General features: G+C 43.5%; 2 protein-coding genes and 1 long non-coding RNA gene across 20 annotated transcripts in view; 2 read left to right on the top strand and 1 right to left on the bottom strand.

The window, feature by feature from the left end:
• The window catches only part of TFG (trafficking from ER to golgi regulator), a 53,070-nt gene extending 42,019 nt beyond the window's left edge, over nt 1-11,051 (top strand). Inside the window, exons 4-8 of one of the 2 annotated variants that reach the window (XM_075336551.1) lie at nt 4,487-4,633; nt 4,717-4,884; nt 6,660-6,779; nt 8,512-8,616; nt 10,253-11,051. In XM_075336551.1, coding sequence (XP_075192666.1) covers nt 4,487-4,633; nt 4,717-4,884; nt 6,660-6,779; nt 8,512-8,616; nt 10,253-10,626 — 914 coding nt within the window. In that variant the 3' untranslated portion in view covers nt 10,627-11,051. Of the gene's footprint in view, nt 1-4,486; nt 4,634-4,716; nt 4,885-6,659; nt 6,792-8,511; nt 8,617-10,252 lie in introns of both variants that reach the window. The other variant, XM_075336550.1, reaches the window with a different exon arrangement.
• Nucleotides 11,052-12,704: 1,653 nt separating this feature from the next.
• LOC142291765 (uncharacterized) lies at nt 12,705-21,717 on the top strand. The gene is made up of 2 exons (XR_012750542.1): nt 12,705-16,635; nt 20,309-21,717. It is a non-coding gene; the product is annotated as an uncharacterized LOC142291765 (long non-coding RNA).
• The window catches only part of ABI3BP (ABI family member 3 binding protein), a 566,204-nt gene continuing 559,406 nt past the window's right edge, over nt 20,567-27,364 (bottom strand). For 10 of the 17 annotated variants that reach the window (XM_075336541.1, XM_075336536.1, XM_075336542.1 and 7 more), the window contains one exon: nt 20,568-21,574. In XM_075336541.1, coding sequence (XP_075192656.1) covers nt 21,459-21,574 — 116 coding nt within the window. In that variant the 3' untranslated portion in view covers nt 20,568-21,458. Of the gene's footprint in view, nt 21,575-27,364 lie in introns of all 17 variants that reach the window. The other 7 variants (XM_075336532.1, XM_075336540.1, XM_075336538.1 and 4 more) reach the window with 1 other exon arrangement.

The following is a 27,364-nucleotide window of genomic DNA, read 5'->3' as shown; positions in this document are numbered from 1 at the left end:
CGGGTCACAGCTGTGAAGCTGAGTGCGGGCGCTGCGGAGGAGAGGGAGGGGTTAATCCCCCCCCCCCCCATCTCCTCCATTGTCAGCCTGTGCGTATATCGCACTGCACTGGGATAACACCCTGAGTGCAGTCCGATGTATCTCTCGCACCCATTCACTTGAATGGGTACAAGTGATACGGCTGTAGCAGAAAATCGCAGCATGCTACCGCTTTTATCACATCCAGAATCTGAATGCGAGAAAAGCTGCCCAACTGCTCTCCCTCATTGACTAACATGGGTCCAAGTGCAATGCAAGATTTTCTCGCATTGCGCTCGTCCGATTTTCACGCTCGTGTGAGCGTACCCTAACAGTGTAAATTTGCTGTGCCCACTATATAACTTCACACAGCCATTAATATCTGAACCGCTGGCAACAGAAAGTGAGTACACCCCTAAATGAAATTGGGCAAACTGTATTTTTTAGCCATTTTTCCTTCCTGGTGTTGTCGTTAATTAGTATTACAAGGTCTCAGGTGTGAATGGGGAGCCGGTGTGTTACGTTTATCGCTCACACACTCTCATGTTAGTCACTGAAAGTTCTACATTGCTCCTCAGGGCAAAGAATTCTCTGAGTATCTGATATAAAGAATTTTTGCTCTACATAAAGATGGCTTCAAAACTGAGTACATCCCTAAGTGAAAATAGCCAAGTTATGCCCAAAATGTCAATATTTTGTGTGACCACCATTATTTTCAAGCACTGCCTTTTAACTCTCTTTTGGGAATGGAGTTCACTAGAGCTTCACAGGAGCCACTGGTATCCTCTTCCACTTCTCCATGATTACATCACGGAGCTGGTGGATGTTATAGACCTTGCACTTCTCCACCTTCCATTTGAGGATTCTCAATAGGGTTTCGGTCTGGAGACATGCGTGGCCAATCCAGCACCTTTTTACCCTGAGTTTCTTTAGATAGGCAGTGGTCTTCTTGGAGGTGGGTTTGGGGTAACAATCATGTTGAAATACTGCCCTGCAGTCTAGTTTCTGAAGAGATGGGATCATGCTCTGCTTAATTATGTTGCAGTACATTGGCATTCATGGTTCACTCGATAAACTGTAGCTCATGCAGCCCCAAACCATGACCCTCTCACCACCATGCTTAACTGTAGGCAAGATACACTTATCTTTGTCATCACCTGGTTGGCACCACACATACTTGATATCATTTGAACCAAAGGAATCTATTTTGGTCTTATCAGACCACAGGTCATGGTTCCAGTAATCCATGTCCTTAGTCTGCTTGTCTTCAGCAAACTGTTTGCGGGCTTTCTTGTCCAACATCTTTAAAAGATGCTTCCTTCTGAGACAACAGCCATGCAGACCAATTTGATGCAGTGTATGGTCTGAGCACTGACTGGATAACCCCCCACCCCACCCCTTTAACCTCTGCAGCAACGCTGCGTCTATTTTGAAAAGACAACCTCTGAATATGACACTAAGCATGTGCACTCAACTTCTTTAGTTGACCATGGCGAAGCCTGTTCTGAGTGGAACCTGTCTTGTTAAAGCACTGTATGGTTTTGGCCATCATGCTGCAGCTCAGTGTCAGGGTGTTGACAATCTTCTTATAGCCTAGGCCATCTTTATGTAGAGCAACACTTCTCTTTTTTTTTAATCCTCAGAGAATTCTTCGCCATTATGTGCCATATTGAACTTCCAATGACTTGCTCCCCATTCACATCTGAGACCTTGTAACACTGAGTCACATGACATCTGGGAGGGAAAATGATTAATTGGCCTTTTTCACATAGTAGTGTGATTAGATATTAATGGCTTACATTTAATGTGTGTTTTCAGATTTGTTTTTAAAATGGTTAGAAAATAATGTATCATTTCCTTTATACCTTACAAATACTTGCTACTTTGTGTTGGTATATCGCACAAAATCCTAATAAAATACATTTAAGTATCAAAAAAGTGGAAAACTTTACAGGGTATGAATACTTTCAAGGCACTGTGTATATGTATTAGGCTGTTCTCACATCAGTGGTATTCTGCCGCACTGACTGATCCGGCACAAATGTGGTACAGTTCAATAGAGCTCACAGGCATCGCGGCAAGCTAGGGTCACATGACCGCATGTGACCGGAGCATGTGACAGCTTGTCACGATGCCAGTGAACTGTATTGAACTGTACCGCATTTGTGCCGGATCCGCCAGTGCGGCAGAATACCGCTGATGTGAATCCAGCCTAAGCACCCATGAGCTCTATCATAATGTTGCTACTATACCATTCAATACACTGAGGGAAGAAAAGGTAAAGTAGGGAAATATCTATTTAAAGGGGTCTTTGCAGCTTATAAAGTTACCACATTACTAGGAATGGTAGGGAATCTGTTTAGACAACCCTGTTGAATAGTGTCTAGCTATGGCAGACGTGGCCCATCCTATATACCATGGCTGGCTGTACATAATGTATATGAATAGCGGCCAATGTCATGCATACATATGCTGGATCTGTCAGCGATATCACTTAGCAGCTCTTTGTTGTGAGAGGGGGGAGATCCCCAGTTACAGGACCCTTCCCTCTGACGTCCATATGCCCTTTAATGATCTGTACTGACTGTATAGCTGCTCACAGAGCCCTTTCTGATGGACACATTTTATGTTTCTCGTATGTTGTGGATTTTCTCGCTGCACATTTTTTTCTGATTGCCTCAATACTTTCTGCTCCATATCACAGTTGTTCTTTCTTGGCATCAAGTTGTCTAATTAAATCATCCAGATGCCTTTTGCTGAGAACCCCATACAATACTGCAAAGTGTTCTTACAACATCTTGTTGTCCGCTTCATGCTGAATAAATGATGCATAAAAAATGATTTGCTTACTTTTTATTTGAACCGTGGAAACACAAGTTACAATAGTCTCACACATAGGGGTTATACATGGTCTATCTGGAAGTGATTGAGCCTTATTTGCATTATTTATCTTGTACTGATCTAAGTGCATTCATGACCCGACCACAGTGATCTTCTTATGGCCTGTGGTTGGTGCAGTTTAAAGGGAATCTGTCACCAGGGTTTTGCTACGTCACCTGAAAGCAGCCTAATGTTTAGACCGAGACCCCCGATTCCAGCAATGTCACTTAAAGAAGTGGTTCACACATTTTTTATTTTCTAGATCGATATATTGAGAAACACTGTTTCTCTCAAATACCTTTATGTTGGCAATAGTGCCTGTGAGAGGCGCTATTGTGAACCGCTGTCCCCCCCTCCCCCCTCCGTGACCCCTGGGTCCCGTGACATCGGTTATCCGGTGACATCACGTCAAGTTCCTGATCACGTGACATCACCACGGCGGCCGCAGTTTTCCTGAGTCACTGGGCTGAGGGCGGTCTGTCACCGCTTGTCACAGCTCATAGCGTCTCCTGCTTGCAGCGCTCTGCTGTGAGGGAGGAGGGAGCAGATGGGCTGTGACGAGCGGTGAAACACCGCCCACAGCCCATCACTCAGACACGCGGGCCGGTGTAACAGGAACTTGAGGCGACGTCACCGGGATCCACGAGGTCACGGAGCCCGGGGGTCCCGGAGCGGGGAACAGCGGTCCCCAATAGTGCCTCTCACAGGTACTATTGCCAACATTAGGTATTTGAGAGAAATATTGTTTCTCAATATAATATCGATCTAGAAAATAAATATGGGTGAACCACCCCTATAAGGTGCTTTCACACTGCGTTCCTCTCTCCGTTCAGTGGTCCCATTGGGGCTTTCATCTAAACCCCCCCACAAAATTGGTGTCTGACATATATGCGGCGACAGGGCCACTGATTAGAATGGTGCAGACAGTCATCGTGTGCTCTGTCGTGCACCATTTTCGGAAGTATATTCTTACTGGAGGCAGACACCCAGATGTAGATTATTACATCTGGCTGTCCGCCTCCAATAGGTGTATTACTTGCGAAAATGGTGAACGACAGAGCACACGGTGACTGTCTGCACCATTCTAATCAGTGGCCCCGTCGGCGCTTACACATGTGGAAAATACAATAAACAGAAGTGGTTCCGCACTGAACCGTGCAATACCTTACACCGAAACCTTGGAATAGCCTCAGTGCTCCTTTTAGAAGAAATGGTAATGGGTGCACGTGACGAGGGGAAGAGCTATTCCGAATAAGAGTCCATGAAGTTGAAAACCACGGCATACACCATCCAAGATCCAAAAAGTGCTTTTATTCCATATAATGTGCAGGGAAAATAGCGGGAGGTAGAGAGCCGGGTGCAGGCCCCCCAAGTACTTTGGGTGGCCTGCACCCAGCTCTCTCCCTCCCGCTATTTTACCTGCACATTATATGGAATAAAAGCACTTTCTGGATCTTGGATGGTGTATGCTGTGGTTTTCAACTTCATGGACTCTTACATGTGGAAAATACGTTTTTTGTTTTTTGTTTTTTTTTCCTTTTCCCATGATTCATGTATTAATAAAGAACATGATTTTTTTTGCCCTCAGTGAATGGACAGCCTCGACCTCTAGAGTCCAGTCAGGTGAAGTATCTCCGGCGGGAGCTGATAGAGTTACGCAACAAAGTCAACCGTCTGTTGGATTGTTTAGAGCCCCCTGCCGAACCTGGGATGCCAAGCAGCATTCCGGACACAGGTACAACTTATTCCTTACCGTGTCTGTCAGATGACCCAGTCATTGCTTCATGCTTAGGTTCCTTTGTTGATCTAATGTCACAGAAACTGTAGATGGTCGAGAAGAGAAACCTGCTGCCCCTGACTCTTCAGTCAAGCCATCTAACCAGGTTATGGCCGCCAGCATGTCTGCTTTTGATCCACTGAAGAATCCAGAGGAAATCAACAAAAATGTCATGTCTGCCTTTGGACTAACAGAGGACCAAGTTACTGGTGGGTATTACGTGTAATACAATGCTGTGAATGGGATCTGTGTTGGGGTTATCACCTTAATTTGCTTAATTTCCAATTAGTGTGCAGTTGGGTTTCAAGAGTAGGGCTGGGTTCACACATAGCGACAGCGATAACGACGTCACTGTTACGTCACCATTTTCTGTGACGTAACAGCGACCTAGTAAGTCGCTGTTATGATCGCTGCTTAGCTGTCAAACACAGCGACGCAGCAGCGATCATAACGTCGCTACATGTGCAGAGAGCAGGGAGCCGCGCACACTGCTTAGCGCTGGCTCCCTGCTCTCCTAGCTACAGTACACATCGGGTTAATTGCCAGATGCCGGCTCCTGCTCTCTGCTTGCTTCATTTCGTCGCTCTCTCGCTGTCACACACAGCGATCTGTGCGTCACAGCGGGAGAGCAACAATAAAAAAACAAACCAGGGCTGTGTGTAACGAGCAGCGATCTCACAGCAGGGGCCAGATCACTGCTCAGTGTCACACACAGCGAGATCGCTAATGAGATCACTGCTGTGTCACAAAAACCGTGACTCAGCAGCGATCTCACTGTGTGTGAAGCACCCCTAAAGGTCCCGTCACACACAACGAGATGAGATCGCTAACTAGGTAGTTGCTGAGTTAGTTACTGTGTCACAGAAACTATCTCGCCAGTGATCTTGTTATGTGTGACATCAGCGATCAGCCCCTGCTGTGAGATCTCTAGTCGTTGCAGAATAGTCAGGACCATTTTCTTCAAAGGCGATGTCCTGCTGGGCAGGACGCATCGCTGTGTTTGACACTGTGTGACAGGGTCCCAATGACCACCGAAATCGTTATATAGGTCGCTACTGCGACCTGTATTGTTACTGTGTCATTGGTAAGGCCTGACTGTGTGACATCTCACCAGCGACCTCCCAGCGACTTATCAGCGATCCTTATCAGGATTTATCGTTGTCGGGATCGCTGGTAAGTCGTTTGTGATTGGTCTTTTACAAGTGCTTTACTTTTTATTTATTGAAAAGTACACATGGAAATAAACTTAATAATCTATCTTATCAGATCAATCCTTATCTTTATGGGAAAAAACGGAATTCAGTGAAGACGGAATGTTATATTACGGAGCTGACAGATGTTACTGATAAGATCCTTTTGTAAGGGGTAGGGAAGAGGACAACGGGGGTAGATAGGGGCAGAGATCCTCACTTCTACGCCCTCTCCACTACATAGTCTTCGCATCTCAGTGATCTAACAATCCCTTAACTGAATACAGATTTTACCCCAGAATTGAGGAGAAAGGAGCAGAATGTTGTTGATTATATTACAAGTTTGCATATTTCCATATTTCCTATTTAGTTTCTTAATTATAAATCAGAATGCTGGGCACTCTTTACCTTCCTTGCACAGAAGAGACCGTGCATTGGATATTGAGTCTCATGCACTTCTTTAGAAATCTTAAGTATTTACAGAATATTTCTAATATCAAACAGATAATGAAATTAGTTAAATTATTAGATCTTGTGCCTTCTGTATGTGAAAGCATTCATGGTTGAGAGCCTTTTGCTATGTTGGTGAGTTCTGCTCATTTGTACGTCTCTGTACCCATAACTGCCCATATGTACTAACATCTTAGAAAAGGAGTTGGCACATATATTCCACTTAGTCATGTTGTTCTGAAAAAAAATGTTTAACCCAGGATAAAAACAATGCTCACACATCAGGAGTTACTTTTGCATCAATTTTTATGTATCTACATTAAAATTGTCATTCTCATGCTTAGGCCCTCCCAGTGCTCCTGTAGAGGAACGTTCCAGCACACCCGATAGTATTGCCTCTTCTTCCTCCGCTCATCCGCCAGGAGTCCAGCAGCAGCAGCCATACCCAGGAGCTCAGCAGCCAGGTCAGATTGAAGGTCAGCTTACAGATTGGATAGACCTGTACCTTTCTCCATAGGGCGCTACCTTTATATCTTTGCGTTTTGTAGTGGAAGGTACTTGGGTGATTGCACTGGTTAAGTTTACAGAATAAAAAGGCAATTTGCAGTATGTGCACATGGATACCTCTATATCATGTTGGCTTGTTTTACTTCTGTTGAGTCCAACGATGGCAATTGGTAATACCTGTACTACTTACCGAGTACCAGAAACAAGTGTGATGGTCCTAGCGTAACTTTTTTCCCTTTCCATGCCTGTAAAGCTTCTGTAGCCATTTCTAATAGCAGGTTATGTTGTTTTAGTATCCCAAAAGCTACTAACTTGTGTATTTTCATCAATGGTGTTGCTGGCTTTGATTTTGAACTGCTTTAAGGGGGGGTTCTTATCTCCAGAATCCTATCCCAATATGTACTAGGTGTAATAATATTAGCAAACCCCTCCAATTAGCAATATAGTACAGTTCTGATACAGGCAGGTCTCTTACCTCATGTGCGCGCATTGCAGCGTAGGTATCCATAGTATAGTGACAGTTCCTCGTGGTCGTAACCATGGATACCGAAGCTGCAATGCCCTGCACATGAGGTAAGAGACCTGGCTGTAGCAGGAGAACTATACTACATTTCTAATTGGAGGTGGTGGTGGTTGTGGTGGTGGTGGTTGTTGTTCCTGCTCCTTATTGGGATAAGATCCTGGACGTGGGAATACCCCTTTAAAGTAAAAATAATAGCGCTGAGAAAACTCTTGACAGGACAGTTTGTGTTTTTCTGCCTGTTTTTGTGCACAGCGCAGTTTTTCTACTTAGATAATTGGAAGAAAATCATAAGTTACTGAGACAAAATAATGATCATTAACTGTTTGTTTGATTTTTGTGTGAATTGGCTCTAAGAATTCCCAAGGGTTCTGACATTGCAGTTTTCCAATTGGTACATTGCTGCAGTTTTAACCTGATTTTTCCATAACCTGTAGACTGTGGATTTGTATTTTTACTCATCCAGACAGTGAAGTGTCGGCACAGCTGTATGGATATGGTAGACGTAACACTAGTGGGCTCCTGCTAGACTTCACCTCACTGATAGCTTTGCTGCATGTGGCATAGTTCAGTGTTTTATGTATTGGCACATACCGGTGAGGTTTTAAAGTCCGAGCTGCCCACTTTGAACCCAAGATTAAAGCTTAGTGAAGAGATGTCTGGAAGCTGTTTGTGCAGCCAGTTTACAGAGAACCTTCCACTTCTTGGTTTCTGTCTGCCTTTCTCAGCCGTAGTAATGTGACTGATCCTTCTTGTCGCCAGTCTGTATTTGTTGGTAACATGCCATACTATTCTGCTCTTTCTTTTGTAATCACAGTTTAGCTGGCGGGGGACGGCAGGAGTCTGTGCGCACTAAAGTATTTAGAAGCTTATTTCACACATTAGTTATTTCTCATTGTAAGGAGACGTCTTGGGATTTCATTCCAGTTGCCCCCAGCAAAGTACATATTTCCATCTCTATCATCTTCGTGATTTGTTACTCTTTCCCAGAAAGCTAAAAAAAATAATTACTTGTTAAAACTGCAGGATGCCTAATTTGAAGAAACTTCATTTTTCTCCCCTATTTGTTTTCTTCCAAGTTTAGCTGTGAATCACACTCCACTTGTAAAGCTGCGTACATTGCTTATGTTCTCGACTGCCTTTTTATTTTATTACCTTTCCTTTTGTAGGACAAATCTATCAGCAGTATCCACAACAGCCTGGATATGCAACAGCTCAAGGTCAGCCTCAGCCGCAAGCTCAGCCCCAGCAGCAGTATGGCATGCAGTATCCTGGTAAGACACCCCATCTTAATCTGGGGTCACACAAGCGAATGTTCTCTAGTGAGCGAATCGGCCCTGTTACGATAATGAAAATCGGCTCCAACTGATCAGAGTTTGAGTCAAGTGTTATTTACTATGAGGGCAAGATGGAGAACTTAATTTCTCCATAGTCAGCGTATTTCACACTGAACTTGGATGAAATCCAAGAGCAGTCCGATGTTTTGCATGCACCTGTAGAATCAAATGGGTCCAATATAAGCTGCCAATCTTGGCATGCTGCGTTTTCTCCTGCATGAATTAATAACCAAATGGTATCACATTGGTTCGAGGGCTATGCAATAAAACATTAGATAGCCCTCATCCATGTTATACAGTGGTGTGAACGAGACCTTATGAGTAGAGACCATAATACTGGCAAAACTAAATTGTGGCCCCAATTTTGATTGTTTACATTTTTATTCAAGCAATTCCTTTTTGTCTTGTGGTATTAGTTGACATTTTGGGTGCCAGATTCATCAATATGGCGCACGCAGCAGTTCATGAACGGTGTAAGGGTATGTGCGCACGTTGCTTTTTACCTGCTTTTTTGCTGCTTTTTCTTCTGCGCTGTTTAATGCCAAAATGGATGTGTTCTTCTATTCAAGCAAAGTCTATGGGAATTTGGGTTTCTTGTTCACACTATGTTGTTCAAAATGCTGCCTTTTTGAGGCAGAACTTTGGTCAAAAACTCAGCTTTTCAAAGAAGCAACATGTCAATTGTTTTTGCCATTTGGGTTTTGCACTGCAAAGCTGAGTTTTTGACCAAAGTTCTGCCACAAAAAGGCAGCATTTTGAACAACATAGTGTGAACAAGAAACCCAAATTCCCATAGACTTTGCTTGAATAGAAGAACACATCCATTTTGGCATTAAACAGCGCAGAAGAAAAAGCACCAAAAAAGCAGGTAAAAAGCAACGTGCGCACATACCATATATGCTTTTTGTTTTTTTTTTAAATGGACTTTTTGTGCCAAAAGGTCCATAAACCAGTTTGACAGGTGAAAAAAATGCAGAAACTGCTCCCAAATTTTGGCATACTCAAATACACCGGGGGGGGGGGGGGGGGGGACTGGAGTGAAATTTCACCAACCTTTTTAAAAATTCAAAATTGATGAATAAGGCAAAAACATCTGGTGTTACTTTGCCTACAAAGCGGAACACAAAAATCTGCAATCATCGTCGCTTCTACTATACAAAGCAGTGCATCAGCAGAAATCACAATCTATGAATGGCGGCTCAGGCGGCGTTCACCTAAGGTATTGTAATAACAGACACGGGGGTCATCAGCTGACCCCTGACTGTCATGACAACCAATCAGTGCCCTGTGATTACAGGCCTGCCAATAGGAGTGGGGAATTACTCGCCTCCACTGCCCAGCGTATGATAAATCCCACTGCCAGAGATTGATTGCGGGCAGATCTCCAGTCCATCGTCGGCTGTTAGAGGCACATGAAGGCTGATTAAATCAGCCGTCATGTGCAGGGAAAAATGTGAGCCCACATGAAATGCAGGGACACGACCTTTGACTTACGAGCACGTCAAACATTGTGAAGGGGTTGATACTGTTCAGGATAATTATAGAAAAAACCTTGTGTGTCTTTGTTTTTTAGGTTACAATCAACAAACGTCTCAAGGTGCTCAACAGTTTCCAGGTTACAGTCAGCAATCTGCTCAGGCTCCTGCCCCTGGCTTTCAAGGCCAGCCACAGCAACTACCAGCCCAGGCCCCTCAACAGTACCCAGCTGGCTCTTACCCACCACAAACCTACACTACACAGGCATCCCAACCTGCCAGCTATAATGTTCCGCCTGCTTCTCAGCCTGGAATGGCACCAAACCAACCAGGGAGTTATCAGGCTAGGCCAGGATTTACCCCTCCACCCGGTAGTACTGTAACTCCTCCTCCAAGTGGGCCTAACCCATATGCTCGTAACCGTGCCCCATTTGGTCAGGGCTACACCCAACCAGGACCTGGGTACCGATAAGTGCACAATCATTATCAAGGCCAAGGCTGCTAGATCTGTTTCCATCCCTACAGACTTCAATGTTATGCATACAATTGTAATCATGCTTCAGAAGAAAAGCAATTTGTGCTTTTCAGTGTTTATCTTTACTGGAGGAGAAAGACCAAATGATTATTTCTTGCTTTTGATTGTATCTGCTCTCTAGTTAAAAATTTAAATCCCAAAAAACAAGCGTTTGACTAACTAGTCAGCCTTGTCAAACACCCGAAAATATACTAATTAAACCCCCACTCTTTGGCTTGTTTTTAATGATCTGGTGTGTTCCAATAGAGCTCTCCTGAGCTATAAACTAGATATGATGTACACATTCTAACACTGAGACCTAATAAAGTGTTCAACTCGTTTAATTTTCAATTGCGTCTGAATAAATGCTGTCACTACTGGAAGTTGTGTTTCTGTTATTGTGGTGTTGTCAGGCTTCATGATGCCCTAATGACATGATTGCGGCCTGGTATTGTTACTTTGAAACACTGCTGCATTTTACTGTAAACATGGATTGAAAAGCGGACCATGAGAGAGCTGACTAGCCCAATGACCTCCTGTCATGGCTTTTTTCCCCCCTTTCCTCCGCCCCAGTTGATTGATGGGAGAGGCTTGTCACTCAACTGGAGCCGGCTCGGGATGGCATCGGACTAGTTGGGTTTTTCTATTTAGTCCCTGTCTAGCTGTTCAAAGTATATTTTCTCCAAAACAATGCAGCATTTAGTACATCTTTACATATTAGATCTCGGACTGCAATGCACGGTCTGGCTGCGTGCTCCAGACCAGAGCGCCACAGTCTCGTGGAACCATATGACGCTGTCATGCTTAATTGGGAGACCTGTGGCCAGTCTGCATTGTGGACCAAGATCAGACTGATGTGCACAAATGTCTGAATGAGCTAAAACAGAATTAGCTGAAATTGCGCAGACTCTGAGTCTTGCTGCCTGTGGTTCAGTTATGGAGCGTTTGTTTTGAGAAAAGTAGGGTTTGTTACGTTTGTAAATACTTCCAAAATGGAGGTACAATACAGTCAAGTGTTATAGGACTTTGTGTGTAAGACCTTACTCTAAAAGTGAAGCTGCTGGTTTGTAATTACATCATAAATGAAAGCAAAGAAAGACCAAAGGGGGCCAGAGGGATATACAGAAACCATTGTTAACAGAAAGTTTTAAAATTTGAAATTTTAAGGGTTTGTCTCTGATTTATAAAATGCTGCAGTGAAGCTAAAGTAATCCCTAATTGCCCATTATCCCAGTGCAGACTCTCCAGTTTATACAGTTTACATTGGCTGGAGATGTCAGAGCCTGTAAAAGCCACGTGAAGTTGGCAACCAGTCACTGGCCACAGCAGACCTGGGGCACAACACCAAGGCAATATCTGACTGCATACATCACATGGGGTATAATGTACAACTTATAATAGTAGCTACTTGCCAATGGAATAGAGGGTAAGGCTGGTTTCACACTACGTTTATTTAACATCTGTCCATAACGTTTTTTTAGCGGAAAAACGGATCCAGTGCAAATGCGTTTTCACTTCAATGCATTTGCAATGGACTCGCGTCCACCTGCGTTCGCATGCGTTTGCGTGCGTTAGACACAGGATCCGTACTTTTGCGTTATTTTAACATGTTTCAAAAACGCTACTTGTAGCGTTTTTTACCTTTGTCAAAATAACGCATCTCACAGGATCCTTCACATTGCGCCGCGAGCTGCAATGCATTTCAATGAGCGCTGGATCCTGCCTAGCAGAATGCGTTGAGTTGCGTTGTAACAGGATCCTGCTTTTGTACTGAGCATGCCCAGAAAGTACTGAGCATGCCCAGAACCAGTCTCGCGTGATCTGTCTCTCTCCTCCACCCTCCCTCACCCTCTCTATCTCTGTCTTTCCCCCTTCCTCTCCTCCCTCTCTCTCCCACCTGAGAGCTGCGGACACTCGTAACCAAGGTAAATATCGGGTAACCACTTCTCTTAGTTACCCGATGTTTACGTTGGTTACGTGTGCAGGCAGCCCTGCTCCTAGCAGCTGCAGACACTCGTAACCAAGATAAATATCGGGTATCCAAGCCCGATGTTTACCTTGGTTATGAGCGTCTGCAGCTGTCAGAAGCCGGCTCCCAGTCTGGCACGTTTAGTTCCCCTCACTCCCGATCACATGACTCCAATGCCCGCCCCTAAACATCCAGTGACAGGATCCTGCAAAATAACAGATGCGTTAGCATGCGTTTTTTGCTGTAAAAGCAGGATCCGCTTTTGCAGCAAAAAAACGTTCCTGACGCATGTTAAAAAAACGTAGTGTGAAAGCAGCTTAAGAAAGTATTTAATTGCTTAACCTCTTCACAACACATGACATACTGGGTCCGTCATGGATCGTGTGAGGTTAATTCTCGTCGACTGCTGTGGGCGATTTGCACGCGTCAGCTGATTTCAACAGCTGACGTGTGCCTGCCAAGCGCGAGTGGAATCATGTTCCACCCGCGCCTATTAACCCCTTACATCTCTTCAAAATCTGACAGCAAGATGTAACAGTGTGCCGCTGTAAGCATAACTTGCCCAGTGCCATCGGAAGTCACATGACATGATCACATGACTGGTGGTTGCCATTGTAGCACAGGGTCATGTGATGACTCCTGTAGCCATCATGAGTCACTTTCTCTCACTGCCGTGTGTGAGAGTAAAGCAGCTTTTCTCCAGATCTCAGCTGTGACCTGGAGAAATGGAAGAGCGATCAGACTGCTGATCGTTATAGTCCCCTAAGGGGACTAGTAAAATAAAAAAAGTGAAAAAAAAAAATAAAAAATTCAAACCCCATTCGGGCCATTGAAAATTAAAGGGTTAAAAAATAAAATACACATTTGAGATCGGGCGTTTCTGAATGTAGCAATACATCAAAATACAAAATCAATTAAGCTGATCGGTAAACAGCGTAGTGGCAAATAAATTCCAAACGCCAAAATTTACATTTTTTTGATCGCTGCAAAATGCAAAAACAGGCGATCAAAGTGTAGCATCTCCGCAAATATGGTACCGTTAAAAACATCAGCTCGAGATGCAAAAAATACACTGTCAGTGAGCCATAGGTCTCGAACAATGAGAACACTACAGGTTTCGGAAAATGGCGCAAAAAGTGTGTGCCACTTATTTTTTTATTTTTTATAAACTTGTGAATTTTTTTTTAACCCCTTAGATAAAAGTAAATTTTATACACGTTTGGGGTCTACAAACTCGTACCGACCTGAGGCATCACACCAACACATCAGTTGTATAATATAGTGAACATGGTGAATAACATATCCCAAAACTATTGTGCGATCACACTTTTATTTTTACAGTTTTTTCACACTTGAATTTTCTTTTTTCCTGTTTTCCAGTACACTATATGGTAAAATGTATGGTTTAATTTAAAAGTACAACTTGTCCTGCAAAAAACAAGCCCTAATATGGCAAGATTGATGGAAAAATAAAAAAGTTATGGCTCTCTGAAGAAGGGGAGCAAACCCCTGAAGGGGTTAAGTGCTACTGCAACCTATGTGCAGTATTTTACGTATATCAGACAGCCAGGTAAAGGTATAGCCATATTTTTACAAGATTAACTTTTTTTTTTTTTATTTTCTGCACTGGTTTTGGGTCAACTTTTACACAGAAAGTCTGGCACCAATGACTCAGTATACCTTGCTCCACTTCACATAATATCAAACAGACCATCAGGCCAGTCACTGGTGGTGCTCAACCTATGCAATAGCTTTAACCAACAATTTCCATGAAGAATGAAAACAGGTGACACTCACCCCAGTAAAATTATCCTTTTATTTGATCCAAAAATAAAAAAATTGCAGGAGGAAGCGATACAGCGCCACTAAGCGTGAAACGGTCTCTGTCGTCCAGGACGTTCCCCCGCATCCTCCTCCTGAGATTTACTTTTGGATGAAACAAAATAATTTATCGGGGTGAGTGCCACCTATTTTCATTATTCTTCATGGACACTTTTTTTTTTTACACAAACCTGAAGAAAAACAAAATCCTAATATTATATAAGTAATATATTTTTGAATTAATTTTAAAAGTCTACCACTTTTGTCAAAAATCCAACACCACCGCCATCAATGTTCCCAAAGAGTTTTGAAACCAAGCACCTTTTGGGCTGTGTTTGTCAATTTGCTACATGTAGAACATGAAATGTCTTACAGCCAAAACGGGTTGTATATGTCTGGGGCAAATTTTTTTTTTAATGCTTTTATTTTTGGGGTTAAAAAATATGTATTGTTTCATTAAAAAAAAATGGCACCATTTACTTGCACATTTAACTTTTTATGTATTCTGTGGTCATCAGCTGAGAGGAGTTTATAAAAAAAAAAACAACAAAAAACCCAGGCACCTTCAAAATTGGCTCAGACATTGAGTTAACGCTTTCTGAAGACAACAAAACCGTGCAACACAGAGGTAATGGACATCAAATTTTTTAATGAAACATAATTCCAAAATAAAAGTCAGAAAAATAAGTCCAATAGTGGGCAACCCTTTTCACTGTCTGAGTCTTTATACAGTATATGTTAAAGGGAAAAAGAGACTGACCTGATCTATGCTTTTACTAAACCCTTCAATTACAGGTAATAGACCCACACTTTTTCTCAAAAGGCCACTGCCACTGTGTACCCTGTGATTTTTTCACTGTCTCTAATCTTTTACACGTCCGTGAAAACTACGCATGGTTTGCATGGATGTGTAAAAGGGGCGTATTGCCCACCGTGTGCTGTGATTTTGGCACGTGTGTGTTTTCCATGTGCTATCCGTGATAGCACAGGGAGAACAGGAACTTTTTACTGAACTGTCCCTGGCATTGCTGTCCGTGGTGCTGATCTACGGTCTCCGGCTCTGCCGACTCCTCGCTGCTACTTCCTCTGTGCCGTGCATATCCCACGATCATAATGAGCGGGGTTTGGAAGCAAGTGACGACATGTCTACATGTGGAGCACACTGACACATGTATGCTCCACAAGGTCCATGGCAAAACACGCACGTGTGTGGAAACACATTGATTTTAATGGGTCTACTTGTGCCTGTGTCTCCGGTAAGTGTGAAAACGGAGGTCACATACCGGAGACACGGATGTGTGAAGGAGGCCTTAAACAGCTTAACCAAGCCTTTACCACTCCCTTCTGCTTCCAACACAAGAGCATTTCCCCAATCTGCTCTTTATTCACCTTTGAGTCAATAAAAATACTAGTGCATGTCCCAATCATCTCCCGCTTGGATTACTGCAACATCCTTCTCTGGTTTCCTAACAATCTTGCCACTGTCCAATCCATTCTGCTGCAGTCTTCAGTTTAAAAGCCGCTTTACACACACCTACATCGCTAACGCGATGTCGTTGGGGTCACTGAATTCGTGACGCACATCCGTTCTCGTTAGCGACGTCGTTGCGTGTGACACGTACGAGCGACCGCTAACTATCAAAAATACTCACCTTATCGTTGATCGTTGAAACGCTGTCAAGTTCCCAAATAATGTTGCTGTTGCAGGACGCAGGTTGTTCGTCGTTCCTGCGGAAGCACACATCGCTATGTGTGACACCGCAGGAACGAGGAACCACATCGTACCTACGGCTGCCCGCAATGAGGAAGGAAGGCGGTGGGCGGGATGTTCGTCCCACTCATCTCCGCAGGTAAGTGATGTGACGGGTCCGAGCGATGTGCGCCACAGGCAGCGATTTGCCCGTGACACACAACCGACTGGGGCGGGTACGATATCGCAGCGTGTAAAGCGGCCTTAAGACTATGACAAGTCTTACAATTGCGTATCTCCCCTCGATACATTTTTAAGCTATTCTACTACCATCTCCCTTCACACTTTCTTTTGCTCACAAGACCTACTTGTTTGCTCTTCTCGGCTTCTCACAAAAACGTTTCCAACAGTTTTTTTTTTTTTTTTAGAACTCCGTATTAAAACTGGTAAGGATCTCCCCATCCTAGAAGCCCACGTTTGTATCCAGGTATTTTAAAACCAACAATGATCCTTGTGCCATTTACACTAGTATATGAGAAGCTTCCTTAGCGTGCTGTCGCTATATGCATTCCTGTACCTTTTTCATTTAGCAGCAAGCTGGAATTAACAGAGAGAATTACAATACATTGCATGTTGCACAGGTAGATGGCAATAGAGTACTGTACATGTAACACAACTAGATGGTATTACACTGCAGGTAATCTATATTGGAGCTCAGAAGTGCTACTACACAGCTTGACAGTGACCACGCTTCAGAAATGAAGCTTATGGTGTATCGAGTTACTGGCCCCCAATGTAAAGGCACTGATCAGTAAAACTTCAGTAAGGTGCAGATCTTCCCACCATTCACTTATGCTGTAGAAATTCAGATGTGGTTTTTGATTTATGATGGCCCTGGAAAGGTCTTTTTTTATTTTGTACTAAATATTACAAAATTACTAAGTTGAGGGTAACTTCTTCTAAATCCCAGTGGACAGAGAGACCTCTGCTGTTGTCATGCCCATGTGAGCAGAAGGGGTGGGGCCTCTACCAACATAGCTGTTACCAGGAAGCAACATTATTTTTCTAAGCCCACGTGCGCATGGAGTTGTTTATTATAGAAGCTAGGGTCTGGGGGTAAGACCCCCTCCCTCCCCAGATAGGGGGAGTGCGGGGGGTATAGTGGACGGCAGGAAACATTAACATGCCCACCTAACCAAGCTAGCCATGCTCACTAAGTCGGTCACGCCCAAGGTCCTACTAGCCATTGGGATTTAGCCACAAGTGTAAGTTGAGGGACCATTTTTACAAGAAAGGAATAAAGTCAGGCAGGACCTGTTGTATGGAAGCCCAGCTCTGAAGGTTTTGTTCACTTCACACCTTACTTATATAACACTATTAATTCCACGTTGCTTTACAGACATTAGCACTAGTGATTGACAAATAGTAAAATATTCAGTTTTGGGTTATTCATACCAAATACCTACACTCCCTGACAGAAGTTCTGTCTCTTATTCATGTTATGTAAATAAAAGCTTATAACCGGACTTTAAATTCATCCATTGGTTTTATAGATTACTCTTTTGAAAGCTGAAACCCTCCCAAATTTGGTTTAGGTTATGAAAATTAAGTTGCTGCAAAGCTGAAATATTGATCATTTAATGAACACAGAAAGGTCAGATTTTGGCAAGACAAAAGTTTTGTCGCCCACAGAAAGTAATATGAAATTCAAACAAATAATTAACTTCTAAAGGTCCAGTCACACTAAACAATTTACCAGCGATCCCAACAACGATAGGGATCGCTGGTAAGTTGCTAGGAGGTTGCTGGTGAGATGTCACACTGCGACGCTCCAGCGATTCCACCAGCAACCTGACCTGGCAGGGATCGCTGGAGCGTCGCTACACGAGTTGCTGGTGAGCTGTCACCAGCAACCAGTGACCAGCCCCCAGCGCCGCGTGGAAGCGATGCTGCGCTTGGTAACTAAGGTAAATATCGGGTAACCAACCCGATATTTACCTTGGTTACCAGCGCACGCAGCTACATGTGCAGGGAGCAGCGCACACTGAGCGCTGGCTCCCTGCTCTCCTAGTTACAGCACACATCGGGTTAATTACCCGATGTGTACTGCAGCTAAATGTGCACAGAGCAGGGAGCAGCGCACAATGCTTAGCGCTGGCTCCTTGCTCTCCTAGCTACAGCACACATCGGGTTAATTAACCCGATGTGTCCTGTAGCTACATGTGCATAGAGCAGGAGCCGGCATTCACAGGGAGAGCGGCGGAGGCTGGTAACAAAGGTAAATATCGGGTAACCAAGGACAGGGCTTCTTGGTTACCCGATGTTTACTGTGGTTACCAGCCTCCGCAGAAGCCGGCTCCCTGCTCACTGAACATTCAGTTGTTGCTCTCTCACTGTCACACACAGCGATTGTGCTTCACAGCGGGACAGCAACAACTAAAAAATGGCCCAGGACATTCAGCAACAACCAACGACCTCACAGCAGGGGCCAGGTTGTTGCTGGATGTCACACACAGCGACATCACTTGCAACATCGCTGCTACGTCACAAAAGTTGTTCGTTAGCAGCGATGTTGCTAGCGATGTTGCTTACTGTGACGGGGCCTTTATACAAAGATATGTTGCATAACATTGGTGAATGAAGTTGTGGTGCTATTAGAGCCATATTTAATATTCCATGAGCTTGAAGGACTGCATCCATGCGGTTCAACAATGATTCATACAATTTATTTATGAAGTCATCAGGAATAGCAAAGAATGCAGTCTTACATGCCTCCCAGAGTTCATCAGATTCTTTGCTTTTGTCTTCCGAGCTTCCTCTTTCATCCTACCCCAAACATGCTCAATGATGTTCATGTCTGGTGACTGTGCTGGCCAGTCCTTGAGCTACTTGATCTTCTTTGCCAGGAGGAACTTTGTTGTAGAGATGGATGTAATACTTCTTGATATTTTAGGCTATTGATATTGCCTTCCACCTTGCAAATGTTTTGCACACCCCCATACTAAATGTAACCTTAGACCATGATCTTTCCACCACCAAACTTAACTGTTTTCTGGGTGTATTTTGGTTCCATACGGGCCCCAGTAGGTCTCCTGCAGTATTTGCGGCAGCTGTAGTGTAATGCAACTGAAGATTCATCAGAGAAATCCACCTTCTGCCACTTTTCCAGCGTCCATCTGTTTAGCAGCCTGTGAGACTTGGCAAATGCCACACGGTTTTTTTTAATTGCCTTTTGTTTAGTGCTGGCTTCTGGGCACTGATTTGACCATGGAGGCCATTTTGAGACCGAATTCTACAAACTGTTCTAGTTGACACAGGGACTTGAGGTGACCAGGCCTGTTGGAGCCCTGCTGCAGTGGAAGAGGGGCTAGCTTTGGATTTTCTAACCAACAAACGTTCCTCCTGAGCAGTTGTCTTGCGGGTTCTGCCGAACCTGGGTTGTCAAAAACATCTCCAGTCTCCTCAAATCTTTTTTTAATTCTTTGTACTTGATGCTGACACACATTAAAGGTGCCAGCCACCTTTTCAGTGGATCTGGTCTTCAGCCTCTTGAGAAATCAAGGCTTTGGTCGCAGAGTGGATTTTTGGCATGTTGTCAGAGGTCAAGTTGCAGTTCAAGTGAAGGTCTGGGGTGCTGGGTTTCTTTTTATACACACCCACTAATTAACTCATCATTTAGTGAGCACGGGTGAGGATGTAAAGTAGGATTGGGTGCATTATATGAGCAGGCGACAAAACTTTTGTCTTGGCAAAATCTGACCTTTGTGTGCTCATTAAATGATCAATTTTTCAACTTTGCAGCAACTTTATTTTCATAACCTTAACCAAATTTGGGAGGGTTTCAGCTTTCAAAAGAATAATTTATAAAACCAATGGATGAATTTAAAGTCAGGTTATAAGCTTATATTTACTTCTGTCAGGGAGTGTAGTACTATTCTGGTATTCGTCACAAATAATGAACCTAATGCAGGTCCATGGGGAACCCGAGCATTTTACTTGATTTACTAGATTTCCCAGAAAAATCCTCGGGTTCTTCATTGACTTGCATTCCTTTCATTATTTGTGACGAATACTGGAATAGTACTCTATTTCGTACGAATAATCTGACCCTGAATGTTTTACTGTTCACCCATCACTAATTATTATCACTGTTCCCATAGGGGCTCCCAATCTAAATTCCCTATCAGCACATCCTTGTAGGGTCGGAGAAAAAAAAGAGAACCTGGAGGAAACCCAGACAAACATGGAAAGAACATTTTGCTGTGAAGCCTTTATGAAAACAAAGTGCCAGAGAATAATTTGGCTTTTGTTTTTCTGATACATTGATGATTTTCACGCCAACTTTGATCGGTTTTGAGAAAATATTTGATACAAGGAACCACACGATGTCTTATTAACAGAACACATAACAATGTTTTTTTTTTTTTTAAAAAAAAGATCAATATCTTTATTGTAGAGTTCATATATTGCTCTCTTCTGCTACAAAACCAGGTTGCATTTGGAAATAAAGCTATATTGTATATACTGTACATTCTGTAAAAAGTTAATTACAAATCTATTTATAAATCACATGCTTATGTTAATTTTAAAATATCTGCAGCCATGAAAGTAAAATGTAATCTTGCACAAAAGACTGAACACATGTAAGTACCTGCCTTGTTTGTATCTTCCATCTATCCATCTAATGTCACAACGCTGTGACAGAAACCGGGAGGACGTGTCTAATTGCAACAGATCGAGCAGACTGGGCAAGAATAAGCGAAACGGCTTTCTATAAGATCATGCTACAATGTGATTTCTGTATGTTTTATGTGATTTGTTTACCCCTTTCCAATGATAAGAAGCAGGAAATACTATCACTGTTATGTGATAAAAAAGTTGTATATGTTGAAATAAATTAAAACATTGGCGTTGATGACACTAGATGAAGATTATCATGGAGCGAAACATTAAAACTTTACTCTCTTAAAGAATGTAGTTGGATAAAAATTTGCTTCAAAATATTTCTTACAACATTGTGATAAATAAACATAGACACTGCTTTTCTCAAGACCAGAAACAGGGAGCCAGCTTCCCGAGTTTTTTCCTATGAAGACAATATCCTTATTTGTATATTGATAAATATGGAAGCAGTCTGTTAACTCTGTAACATGTAGAATTCTTTAATACATATCTTACATTAGTAGAACCAAGTAGGTAACGAGAGTAGATTGAAGCTAGCGCATTGTCTATAGAACGGATGGATGTTGTTGATGCAGGCGAGTCCATGATTTCATTGTGTTATCACCATTCTTCTTACCACCATTCTTCTTACCACTTCCCAGGTATAGATATTCCACATTCATACCAGTGAACATAGCTAGTGTGTGTTTGGCCACCGATCTCTCCAAATTCCACTGGTTGCTGACGAACAGATCTGTAAAATCCTGTGCAAATGTGATATATAACACAATGTGAATTTCAAAAAGAAATGCAAATATAATTACATTTCCTAACTTTATTTACTGATACATGTGGGCCATCTTAAAATCAATGTGACATCAATAAATGTAATGCCATGGTGAATAAATCTGGACTCTATGTGTTTTATCTCTAAGTCTAAGTCCATCTTATTGCGACATATTTTCTCTGGGGTCCAAAAAGGAGAATAGTCTGGGGTTGTGATGTCACGCGAGTACTGCGTCCAATCAGCGCTGGCTTCTCCCCTCCTTCGGATCAAATGAACAATCAAGAGGAAGTGAGCACAGCCGCTGCTCACACTTCCTGTTGATTAACTTGTTTGGTCCAAAGGCGAGGAGAAGGAAGCCAGTGCTGATTGGATGTGAGCCTTGGCACCGCTATCCTGCACACTGCTGGAAGGACGCCGGTACGGGGGGTGAGTATAGTTATTATTATTTTACCTGGGGGAAGTATGTGGAATCAAAAGAGGTTGTCCCAGTAGTGGACAACCCCTTTAATTCTTTGTGGGTTCACTTTCTGCCACCAAATCACTTTAACTCATCAAGGGGTAGCCTCCACAAGGAGATTTTAGGTATCTGGCAACATCACATTAACAGCAGATCCTTTATGTTAACAACTTTTCTTTATCATGTTCCTCAAACTATTCCTGAGCAATGTGTTAATGTGGCAGGACTCATGACACTGTTGAAAGAAAACACTCCAATAAGGGAATACAGGATCCACAAAAGGGTGTACTTTGTTTTCCTCAATGTTTATGTAGGAGGTACATGTCAAAGTAATAGCCACATGAATGTCCGGACACAAGAACTTCCAACAAAATATTGGCCAGTCCATCCATTACATCCCCCTGGCTTGCATTCTTCCCCCAGATAAGAGACAGGCATGGGCTCGGCAGTCAACATAGTGAGTAAGAAAACAAATCATGGGGCCAGAGCACCTGTTTTCATGACCTCATTATCTAGTACTGTTGCTCATATGTCCATTTGTAAGTGCTTTCTCTGGTAGCCAGGAATCAGGATGTCTACTCTGACTGGCCTATGACTGTGGAGACCTATATGCAGCTAGTTGTGATGCACGAGTTTTTACATCTTTCTTTCATAGTCCGCCATTAAGTCTCTAATTTTTCTTCTCCTTAGGCTATGTGCGCACTTACCGGATTTTGCCGCGGATTTTCCGCGGATTTGCTGCATGTTTCGCTGCAGAAAATGTTCATAAAATCTCTGCAGTGAATCACCAGCAAATCCTATGGAGAAAAAAAATCCTGTGCGCACTGGGCGGAATTTGACAGCTGCATGTTTTGCTGCGGGAATCCCGCAGCAAAAACAAGTGCATGTCACTTCTTTTCCGCACATCGCTGCGGGATTTCACTCCATTGACTCAATGTTAATCATGAAATCCCGCAGGGAATAACGCAGGAACCAAATTCTGTGCGGTTCACTGCGTTTTCCTGCGTTATTCCCTGCGGTATTTCGCGGTTTACCTCCGGTAATGTGCATCGCCTGTCTGCGGTTTTGCAGGGAAGTGATGTCATTACAGGAAGAGGAAGCCGTTCAGAGAGTAAACACACACAGATCACACACACACAGACACAGAACACATAGACACAGACACATAGAACACACATAGAAAGAAAACGGAAATATAGAAAACAAAGAACGTGGGCTCCGCTGTATTTTTACCTTCCAGCCGAGGTAAGCACACAGCGGCGGCCCGGTATTCTCAGGCTGGGGAGGGAGAGGGGCAGGGATAATGTCCCCCGCCTCACTCCCCCTCCGGCAGCCGAGAATATCAGCCGCAGCTGCCCCGGCACTGTCGCATACATTATGCGGCAATGCCGGCGTGTCCTCGGCTCTTCTTGCCACCGTGTAGCAGTGGTGGCAAGGTAATACAAGGGGTTAATGGTGATGGGGGACCACCGCCATTAACCCCAGGCTTGATCATGGCAGCGTCTATGTGACAGCTGACATGATCAACCCGTAAGTAAAGTAAATAAAGCACACACACAGAAAAATCCTTTATTTTAAATAAAACCAACAAGCCTCGTTCACCATTTTATTAACCCCCCCAAACAAAGCTCCGACATAATCCACAGGTCCTGCACTGCTGACATCCAGCCGCGATGTGTCACAGACACAGGCTGAATGCAGCAGACAGCAGAGGTAATTACCGGTCATTTCCCACGGCCGGTAATGTGAACTCACTGCCGACCGTGGGAAATGCAGCGATCTGTCCTCTATCTATCCCTCTATCTGTCTGTCTGTCTATCTATCTATCCCTCTATCTATTCTTCTATCTACTATCTCAGAATTAAATGACTTTTTTTTTTTTTTTCAATGTGCTTTATTGCATTGAATGCAATAAAGCACATCCCAACCCGCACGCGGCAAAACCGCGGCAATACCGCGAATAATACCGCGGTAAAACCGCAGCAAACCGCATGCGGTTTTCGGGTGCGGTTTCCCGCGGTTTTTTACCGCGGGTGCGGTAATCTTTGAGGGCATGCGGAATTTTCTCAAGAAAATTCCACTTCCCAGTGCGCACAGGGCCTTAGTTCTTAAAAGCTGATTTATTATGTCGTGAAAGTTTAGTTAAACTACACTTTAAATGAGTTTGGAGTAGTTCAGGGGAAGATGATCAATGTTTTCCGTTCACCAGTCTATTTATCTGGTTTATATCTCTCTTAAAAGGGTTGTCCACTACTCAGACCACCCCTTATTGTTCCCCACATTTGCCCCCATTAAAATGAAAAAAAAAAACAAACCAAAAAAACTTGCCTCTGGTTGCCTTATACGTTCAAGGCAGTCAGAGGAAAGGTGGCAGTGATTGGGCATGGGCCGTACGTGACATAACCTTAAGTGAGCCCCGTGAATGTGTGAAGCTTCCCGGTCGTCCCAGAGACATCTATCCACCTTCAGGGACGCCACAGGGTCTTCTTTAATATATGGCAAGGCAACAGGTATGTAGTTTTTGTTTGTATGTATCGTGACACCACTCACGGTTTGCGGTCAGGGATATGGGTGACCGCCACTGCAGGTTTAATGAGCTTCTGGGGCTGATGGGGTCTGCAGTCGGATGGTGTGGCCTCCCGTGAGTGAGGCTTGCCCCAGGGGCTCGGATGTGTAGAACAACAGGTTCCAGAATAACTCAGTCTCAATCCAAAATGTCTTTCAAGTGATCTTTACTCACTTTTAGATGTTTTGTGAGGTACCCGGGCGATGCTGAGATTAAACCAGGTGAAACCAGGTATCCTTTAGGCCAGTTTAAGGGTAGCCATTAACTCGCCTTCCTAGCACTTCTTGTTTCGGATAACCCCTGACTTGAAGTACCGTGGGATTCATCCAGGGAAGTCGCTACTGCCTTTTCTCCCTTTTTGGCCCGTTTGCCGGCAGCGTGGACTAAGTGAGATGGCTCCAGGCTCGATCCCCCCTTATGGGCCCCCTCGTTGCTGCTGAGGCTCGGACTCTAGCTGGTTGGTGAGGGACTTGTAGTTCCCCTCACCGGCAGGTTTAGCAGGTAGTTAAACTTGAGCCTGTTCTGGGAACCTGTATCCCATATGTGCCTAGTCACCAGAAGTCCCCATACTTGACCGACTGACTCCCTCAGCGTCTTTCTGACTGACTGGTAACCGTTCTCCCCCACTAACGGCTACTCCACGTGCAGGGTCTTACTAGTGTGAGCGCGCGTCTGCGTCTCCTAGCAACCGCTGCTCACCACTACCAGACTGGCTTGCTCCTCTCCTTCCTTTCTGCCTCTGCAACTTTAGCTCCCAGCCCCCCCACTACACCCCTTGATGAGATGTGGAGGCAAGCCCCCTCTTGAGTCTAACCAAGGGTCCCCTCTCAATGTGTGGGAGACCTGGTTGCTATGTGTCTGTGTGTACACACCCTATTCAAGCCTTTAGGATTACCTGGAAGTACTGCCCCAGCATGGGTGCAGTACTCAGTGGTGCCTGACCAGGTCAGGGGCGCCACAAATGCGCACCGACACCGCTGGAATGACACTTGTTTTAGACTGATTTATGAAATGCAACACAATTTGGCATAAATCTAGTCCCTCCAGAGTAATTTTATGTATGGGAATCACTTTGGCATCATTTTGCAAAATGAAAACATTTTTGGCTAAAGAGTAATAAAAGCAAAAAAAAGATAATTTTTTTTTTTTGTGCAAAATTTATAAACAACTATTTTGAAGAACTTGGTGAAAAAAGTGGCCCTGGAAACCACAGGACAAAAAAGAAAAATCGCAAATGATAAGCCGTCATAGTTGTTGTAAGTGCAGTTGATGTTTTCAGAATAAAACATAACTAATGTTTTTTCATTATTGTAGTTTAGGCAACAAGCTGTACGAGATGAAGGCGATCACAACTAGGGATAATTTGGATCTGGTTGTGATAACAAAGACAAGGTTCAAGGATTGTAATGTTAGTGTAACATCTGGAGGAAGAACAGAAGAAATTCTCCAGAAAAAGAGAATACTTGACGACTTTAAAAAAACACGTTATTGGATCCTGAGCATCATGTCAAACTAAGGGAAAATCATGTTAAAATAATTTAATTGATTTCTGTGACTATGTTGCAAAAGTGTTGGATGAAAATGGTGCTGTGGCTATGGCCTGTCTACATTTCAGGAAACCTTTGATGCACTTCCACATAAAGAGCACATACATACGGTATTATAGCTCGGACTCAATCCCATGATAGTTTAGTGGATTTGTAGTTGGATAACAAGATAGATATAGGAGTGTTTCTATTATTGTGCACTCTGAAAAGAGACTGGTTACCAGTAGTGGACTACATGGCTCTGTTCTGGACTCTGTTCTTTTTAATAGGTTTGTAAGTGACATAACAGAAGGTAATCAATGACATGTTACTTGTGTAATAGGGTCACTATTCCTGTGGGTAACATGGAAAATGATTTTAGCTTTATTGGAAAATGAACATTCTGTATTCTATCACACTTGAGGAGAAAGAATCCTTGTATTAGCACTTACGTGTTAGCCAAGACTTTAAAAGAGAAGGATTTAGGGGAATAGCAGGCAGTAGGAAAAGCAAGTACTTGGCTACACAGTTAGAGGAATAACTAGCAGAAAGAGGGAGATCTGACCCTACTGGATAGTAATCTATAGAGACCACATCTGGAGAACGCCGTCTCCATGGGTCAGAGAGGAGTCACTGATGCAATGGAGCTGGATTAGCAGTCGGCACATTGTACGACTCAGACTAGTAAAACTGTATATGCAGGACAGACCATTGAATCAGCAGAAATAAGTATGCAGACATGTACCTTGATTCAGCAGAGTGAACTGTGGTAACATATCCTTGGATTAGCAAAAACAAGTATCCTGCAAAGTACATTGATGCTGTAGTGTTGAGAGTACAGACAGCACCTTACAATAGAAGAGACAAATAGGCTGGTAGATACCTTGATGCAGCAGAGCAGAGGGTGTGGATGGCACCTTTGAATAGTAGAGAAGGCAGGTTGGCACTAGATGCAGCAGAATGGATGGTGCAAACTGCACCAGACACAGTAAATCTGAGCTACTAGTAGAGCCGGATGTTGGATAGGATTAGGTAGATAATCCATGATAAAGGTTGGTAACAACCGAAACATTGCCACGCCATATGGGCTATTAAAGTCCACTTATTCTTATACATTTTCGGAGTGCTGCATTCGTTTTTCGATTTACATTAATATATCTCTGAGAATTCGTTTAAAGCCCTGCGCACTGTGGGTTTATGAGACAAGTGAACAGTCCT

This window comes from Anomaloglossus baeobatrachus, chromosome 2 (genome assembly GCF_048569485.1).
Source record: "Anomaloglossus baeobatrachus isolate aAnoBae1 chromosome 2, aAnoBae1.hap1, whole genome shotgun sequence".
Lineage (NCBI taxonomy): Eukaryota > Metazoa > Chordata > Amphibia > Anura > Aromobatidae > Anomaloglossus > Anomaloglossus baeobatrachus.
The sequence above is the reverse complement of the archived record's forward strand: the minus strand, read 5'-3'. Positions and strand labels throughout refer to the sequence as shown.